General features: G+C 56.6%; 1 protein-coding gene across 2 annotated transcripts in view; it reads right to left on the reverse strand.

Moving 5' to 3' along the window:
• The window catches only part of AXL (AXL receptor tyrosine kinase), a 37316-nt gene extending 30797 nt beyond the window's left edge, over nucleotides 1-6519 (reverse strand). For both annotated transcript variants that reach the window (XM_084770764.1, XM_084770763.1), the window contains exons 1-4: nucleotides 6237-6519; nucleotides 4999-5224; nucleotides 4585-4685; nucleotides 3394-3570 (exon numbers count right to left, since the gene is read on the reverse strand). In XM_084770764.1, the coding sequence (XP_084626890.1) occupies nucleotides 3394-3570; nucleotides 4585-4685; nucleotides 4999-5224; nucleotides 6237-6306 (574 nt within the window). In that variant the 5' untranslated portion in view covers nucleotides 6307-6519. The remainder of the gene's footprint in view (nucleotides 1-3393; nucleotides 3571-4584; nucleotides 4686-4998; nucleotides 5225-6236) is intronic.
• Nucleotides 6520-7587: the final 1068 nt, after the last annotated feature.

The raw sequence follows: 7587 nt of genomic DNA on the forward strand, positions 1-7587 counted from the left end.
CGACCGCAGCATTCCTGCCCCCGCCTGAGTCACCGGGGCGCCCCCCACCCACCCTCCATTTCCGGCCTGTCCTGGTGGGCATAGCCCGGGATTTCTCATTCTCATGCCCTAGACGCTACATCCTAAATGAGGAGACTGAGATGAACCAAGGGGTCTGGAAACCCGGCTCTCCTTCTGCGCTCCACACTACTCCACAAGAGCCTGTGGACTCCAGATGTGCTTTCCAGATGTACTGCCCCGCCCCCACCCCATCCGCTCACCCACACCCTTGGCTTTTCTGAGGGAGTGAGAGAGATGGAGGGAGAAGAGGACACGCCCTGGCTCAGATAGAGAGGGACAGAGAGGCACACACACGCACAAACTGACAAAATTCCTTCACAAAGCACGCTCCCCTCCCCCGACAGTGAATCACTCTTAAATACACAGGGGCCGTTATTAGCACAAATATAAACACAGAAACGAAATACTGGCTAGGCTGTACACGGTTCACAGGGCGGATGCTGCCCCAAACACGGTGACATAAATGCCCTGGGACTTAGTGGTAAACACATGGAGGCTGACAATGAGGCATAACCCCAGACACACACACACACACACACACACACACACACACACACACACACAGGTACACATCAGTGCAAACGCCTGGCCACACAGTATACATGGATGTCAATAGTGACAAACACAAACCTCTAAACCTCTACATAGTGAATGTACACACACACAGAGAGAGAGAGAGAGAGAGAGAGAGAGAGAGAGAGAGAGAGAGAGAGAGAGCCAAGCCTGTATCTGTGCCAAAACAGGCAGACGGATGGGAAAACACAGCTATTGTGTAGCCACGAAAGGCCTCTGTAGAGACCAGTGGGGACACTGCCACATACGTGTGGGTTGGCACAGACACGTGGGTAACAGGTGAGCACCTAAGGTTCAGTCGCCCAAGAATCAGTGGGAGTCAGTAACAGACCCACAGAGCGAGCAGAAGCGTCTTAACACTCTGCTGGGAATCTGCCTGCCTCTGTCGCTCTCTGTGGTACAAACAAAGACAGTGAAATTCATGCTGACAGCCATAGGTTTCAGTTTTGGTTTTTGAGACAGGGTCTCTCTGTGTAGTCCTGGCTGTCCTGGACTCACATTGTAGACCAGGCTGGCCTCGAACTCACAGAGATCCGCCTGCCTCTGCCTCCCGAGGGCTGGGATTAAAGGCGTGCGCCACCACTGCCTTGGCTCATGCTTTTCCTTTAACAGTCAGTAAGGAACACAGCAACGTGGTCACACAGGCATCGTCCCTCTCCCTTTTGAGACAACCGGCGGCGTCATGTGTAGCCCAGGCTGGCCTCAAACTTGGGACTCTCTTTGAGTGCTGGGATGACAGGTGCAAATGGCCATGCCCATGTGACGTCTTGACTCTGCAAGGGAACGGAACCTCTCCAACAGGGCGCTCCTGTGAGCCGCTGCTGTTACCTTAACATGCAGAGGTGTTTGAGCCAGCCCCACAGGGTCAGCAGCTCTGGTTTCCCTCAGCATCAGCAGCCGTGAGAGCCACAGAGGCTGGCCCCCACTAAGACATTCTCTCCTATGGCTGACGGGTCCGCTGATGCAGGAGGGCAAGGTTGCGTGTGTAGATGCCCCTTGTCCCAACCAGACACCTCTTGGCAGGTGCCTCTGCTCCTCTCATAACGCACTGACAGACCCAGGGGACCCTCTCACACCCGAGTGCCCCTTAACCCTGAGTTTCTCCCCTCCCCCCCACTTCTGGTCCAGCCAAGCTGACTCAGACCCCACTCCTGTCCCTACCAGACCACTCGAGCCACAGGCCTGAGTCACCCCTCTGGGGGCCATCACACTTCCTTGCACACTCAGGCCTCCCAGAATGTGGAGAATGTTAGCCCTTCCCTCCACACTGAAAGTCCCTTCATCACCAAGCTCACCCCGCCCACCCCCCACCCCCCCCCCACTCCCATCCTCCACTCACCCTCAGAGGCAGCAGGTAAGGTTTTTGGAAGCTGTAACTCTTTAGGGTTTGGCTGTGTGGGTGCCTCCATCTCTTCCTTGACGAGGGACAGTCAAGGTCCCCCAGCCCTGTCTCTTGACTACCATGGGACCCTAAGCAAACTGCTCAATCTGCATAGTACAGAAAGGGACGGTCACTCTGAAGTAGGGGTCTCATCGCTTAGATCACACTATCCTACGTCTCTCTGTGCTGGATCACTTCAGTGGCCTGTCTTCTTTTTCTCTTCTTTCTTTCTTTCTTTCTTTTTTTTTTTTTTTGAGACAGGGTCTCTCTGTGTAGCCTTGGCTGTCCTGGACTCGCTTTGTAGACCAGGCTGGCCTCGAACTCACAGCGATCCGCCTGCCTCTGCCTCCCGAGTGCTAGGATTAAAGGCGTGCGCCACCACCGCCTGGCTCCTCTTTTAGTTTTCCTTCATGCCCGCTCCCACTTTTTTTTTTTCCTTCCTTGAGACAAGGTCTTTTATAGCCCAGGCTAGCCTCTAACTCGATCTGTAGCTAGGGCTAGCTTTGAACTTGATTGTTGAGGATGACCTTGAACTTCCGGTAGTCCTGATCCCGCCACCCGAGTGCTGTGATTGCAAGCGTGCGCCACCAAGCCCCGGTTCGTGTGGTACTTGGAATGGTCCCGGGGCTCCATGCATGCTCGGCAGGCACTCTACCAGCAGATCGGCCCTCAGCCCCATTTGCTTTTCTTTGTTGACAGGGTCTCACACTGTAACCCAGGGTGGCCTTGAAGTCACTATGTCATCTAGGCAGACCTCAAACTGGTGACCATCCTTCTGCCTCAGCAAGAAGAGTCTTCACTCTTTGCCTTCTATCATTGTCTGTCTCTCTCCCTCACTTTCTCTATTCCTCTTTCTTCCCTCCTCTGGGCTCTGTTTTCCCAGGAAGCCTCAGCTGATCAGAGACCTCCTCCCCTTGGCTGAGGTCCAGGGGACACTTCAGGGTAAGAGGTGGGAAGGTTGGAGGAGGAGGAGGAGGAGGAGGAGGAGGAGGAGGAGGAGGAGGAGGAGGGTATTGGTTAGCTGTGATGCCCTGCTTGGGCCAAGGGCTGACAGAGGGACACCAGGCCTACTCACTTGGGCCACTGACCAGATTTAGAGGAAACTTGGGACAAAGAATGCTATTGAACAGAGGGAGGCTGGCATGAACAGACACACACACACACACACACACACACACACACACACACACACACACACAGAGAGAGAGAGAGAGAGAGAGAGAGAGAGAGAGGCAGTGAAAAAGTGATGGAGAACAGAAAGGGACGAAAAAAAAATCACAGACAGAAAATGGAGACAAACGGACAGACACAGGGAATAAAGAGCCCTGGCTGCCGGCCCCACCCCCCCACCCCCAGCCTTGGTCCACACTGTCACTCACCTGGGACTTGCAGGCTGTGCTGAGAGCTGTGTCCTGGGACCGGGACCAGGGGAACAGCATCTTGAAGCCAGAGTAGGTTTACAGGTTCCGGGGGTCCCTGTGCCTGGCAGCTCAGGTTGAAGGGGGTGTTGGCAGGCACAGCTCTGTCCTCAGGCTCCTCCAGGAAGTATGGGAGACCTGGGAGGTACGATGGTAGAAGCTTGGTTCCCTCTGAAGCTCTCAGGGCCCCCAGAATATCACTAGGATGTTGGAGGTGCTAAACACTAGATCCATTCTGCAAGGTGCTTTTTTTTTTTTCTCCCGTTTTTCGAGACAAGGTTTCTTTGTGTAGCCTTGGCTGTCCTAGACTCACTTTGTAGACCAGGCTGGCCTCGAACTCACAGCGATCCGCCTGCCTCTGCCTCCCGGAGTGCTTCTGCAAGGTTTTTTGACTCAACCCTTATGTCTGGTCCCTCAGGACACCGGAGTCACCTTTAGACGTCAGATCCGTTATGTGTTTATGCCTAGGGCCACGCTTCCAAAACATGGTTCAGCCTATGCCTGACCACCTTGGATGTTTTCCAAAACATGTAGGAATTTTGCCCTTTTTTTCCTTGCTCTTCTTTCCCCCCAACCCCCGTTTGTTTTTGTTTTTCGAGATAGGGTCTCTCAACATAGCCTGGCTGTCCTGGAACTCACTATGTATAACCAGGCCGTCCTCGAACTTTCTCTGTCTGCTCAGCGCTGGGATTAAATGCGTGTGCTACCATGCCCGGCTCTTCTCTTTTTGAGACAGGATCTTGCTATGTACCCCAGACTGGCCTCAAACTGCAGATCTTCCTGCCTCAGCCTCCTGAATGTGGCGATTATATGTCTGCATCACCATGCCTGCCTTTCCTTGTTATCATTTTCCTAACGAAGAAATAAGGCCCTTGGTGTGATGGGAGAATTAAGTCATGTGTCTCTGACTCCTAGAAGGTCCCACTCCCAAGCAATTCTGATCTCCTCAGAACCTCCAAAAGCTCCCCAAATCTCACCCCTTCTGTGACACAGAATCTTCCTTGGACCTGCCCCCCCCCTCCATAACGTATGTTCCCTCAGGCCTCCCCAACTTCTAAGATTCCCTCCATTTCTAGGCTTTACGTCCTAAGAGAAAACCGAGCTCTCCATCAGCCGTGTCATCCCTGCCGAAGCTCCGACCTCAGAACTCACCTTCCAGCTTTACGAAGCCAGGCTGAGACACGAAGGTCCGTCCTGCCAGGTGCACCACACACTGGTACTTTCCTGCATCTGCAAGTTGCAGGGCTGAGATTCTAGAAGGAAAGAGGAGGGGGCAGAGAGGCTGGGGTGAGGGCTGGGCACCGGGAGGGGCAGCAGAACTGAAAGAAGGGGTCTGGGCAGGAAAGTCATAGAAGGCTGAAGGGGGTACTATTTTTTTTAACTCATTTTTTTTTTACGGAAGAGGAAAACAAAACCCAGAGGTCGGTTCACAAGCTGGGGACTCCGTGCCCAGGAAGCAGTCAGGTGGAGGTTCCCAAAGCCAGGTGGAGCAGCGGCTGCCCAGTGGCTTTGCGTGGGGGGAGGGCTGTGAGTATGGAGCTCACTGGTCAGCAACAGGTGCCACACCTGAGCTGACTGATAACTTTCCATTCGTCTTGCCAGTCTTCGCCCAGAGGCACCTGGGTCTGGGTGTTATCAGCCAGGTCTAGGATCTGTCCATCTTGAAGCCACATCACCTCAGGGGGCTCCCCCTGAACCTGGAGCTCACAACGTAGGGTCCCTGTGAGTCCTCTGGCACCGGTGATATTCCCTGGGCTCCCCACGAACGGGCTATCCACCTCGGTCTGTGGGTCTGTCAGGGCAGAAGGTAAGGAGCGTGTTTAGGAAGCCCAAAGTTCCCTGCTCCTCAGGTTCTACCTTCCCTGTCTGCCCACCGCTGCCAAGACCCCCACATAGTTGTACAGTGATCTCAGGAGGGGGTGGGGGTGAAGGCATGGTGTGGGGGGGGGCGGGGAGGACGGGAGTCTTTCCCAGGGGACCGAGGTCCGGCTTCCATCCCGTGTTCAGTTTGTTGGGAAGAAGGCCTGGGATCTGGCAGCCTCCCACGCCCTGGACTGCCTGGCAGGGCCAATCCCTGCCACTCTAGTCTCTGGGGACTGGACAGTCTGGGATGGGAGATAGAGGGAAAGAAAACGGAGCCGAGAAGGAAAAGGAGGGGAAGGAGGGGAGGGGAAGGGAGGGAGAGGGAGACGGGGGGGGGGGGGGGGAGAGAGAGAGAGAGAGAGAGAGAGAGAGAGAGAGAGAGAGAGAGAGAGAGAGAGAGAGAGAGAGAAAGGAGAACACTCTAGCAAGGCAAGAACCAAGCAGAGGGGGACAGCAGTGACAGGGGGGCCCAGGACTCCCAAACCTTCCTTCTCCAGTCTCCCTCTGTGTTTACTGGTGGGGGGGGGAGATCCCTTCCTGTCATCTGGACCCCCCCCCCCCATCCGCGTTCTTTCCCTTCTCCTCAAGACCCAGATTCATCAGCCCTCCCTCAGGCTCTTCTGTGTGTCTTTCTGCCCAGTCCATCTTCTGTCTCGGGGCCCTCCTAGTTTCCGTTTCTTGTTCTATTCCTCTGCCTGTTGCTTTCCCCTAACCAACCCCCCCCAACCCCGCCGCGCCCCAACCCCTGCCTCTTAAGAGGTTTTTTTCTGTCCCCGAAAGCCTGTACTCTGTCGTCCCAAGGAAACTCCCTACACCAACCCAGCACCCCAACACCTGCCAGCCAGTTTCCACCTCCTCACTCCGCCCCCCCACCCCCCGCCCCGTGCCCTGGGGTCCCCCTCAGCGTTTGTCTCTCCCTCAGTGGAGTCCCCATCACTCACCCTTAGGGGCGGCATACCGCCAGCAGCAGCAGCAGAGCGCCAAGCACCAGGCCAGCGGGACCCTGCCCATCCTCAAGACACCACCAGGGCAATCGATGCCAAACTTTCTTCCGAAGTTGATGGGCACCTCGGCTCGGGAAGGGGGCAGGGCCGGGTTGGTCCCCGGCCCTCCCCCCACCTCTGGGCTCCTGGGATTTGGCACTGCCCGCCTGGCACAGCGGGAGCCCCTCGGCTGGCCCAACTCCTCCGCAGCTAGCCGCCTTCCCGGCTACCCTGTCTCGTTCTCTAACTCCCAGACTTTCTTTCCCCGCCCCTGGCTCCCCCTCTGCCTCCGCCCACAAGGGCCCCAGCCCAGGGGCCACTGGGACTTGGAGGGGTTAACTAGAAGAGAAAAAGTACTGGATCAGCTTCGTCTTAAAGGGGCCTGGGCGCCTTGGAGAGAGGCTGGGGTGGGTGGGGGGCGGGGGGGCGGGCAGGCGGGAGCCCTTGGTGGTTGATGGTTTCTGAGGCCGATCCTGGGCTGGTGAGTTAGGAGGATGGGCGCTGTCCCCCTGGACTCTCTCAGGGTCTGGTAAACATTCCTGTAGAATTTCCACTCCTCTCAGCCCAAGACGTAACCCCCCCCCCTCTGCCCCCCCCCTGCCCCTTTCTGGGCCTCCACCCTCAGATCAGCCTCCCAGGCCTCCCTTAACTCCCCTCACAGTCACCCGCAGCTTGAACAAGGACATACACATAATCGCGCTCTCTCTCTCTCTCTCTCTCTCTGCATTGACACAGAAGTTGGGACAGGTAGAGACACGCAGTGGCATGCTGCCTGCCCACAGATACCCTCAGATGAGCTGGGCCGGGAGCCTGGCTGAAGAAGTCTTACAAACAGAAGGTCACTGCAGAAAGGGCGTATTGGGCCGTGGGGGGGGCGGGGGGCGCCCCTCATTTGAGGAGACTCTCCTCTTGCACCCACCAAAGCCCACTTGAACACAGGAGCAGGAATCCATAGGTGGCCGGCAGACTAGAGTGAGAATTAGCCCAACCATGAGACTACGGTCAGTGGGGGGGGGGGGCACGCGCCTGTCTCCCTGTGTGCCTCAGTGTATCTAGCTGCGGGATGGGCACGAGGGCAGCTCCTGCTAATGTAGCTGGCTGGTGCGAGAACCATGCAGGTCAAAGTGCCCTGCAGTTCCTTGCGCGTGGTAGCCCAGCTGACAAGGGGCCCAGCGTTCTTGGCATCTCGTTGTTGTCTGTCTGCACTTGCGCTGTTTGCTCCCTCAGCCTCGGCGGGAGGTGGGAGGGGTGGGGGGGTGGGGATGTGGGGGGTGGGGGGTGGGAAAGGGAAGGATTCTCTACCCAGCCT

Source organism: Acomys minous (genome assembly GCF_964271855.1).
Source record: "Acomys minous genome assembly, chromosome: 20".
Lineage (NCBI taxonomy): Eukaryota > Metazoa > Chordata > Mammalia > Rodentia > Muridae > Acomys > Acomys minous.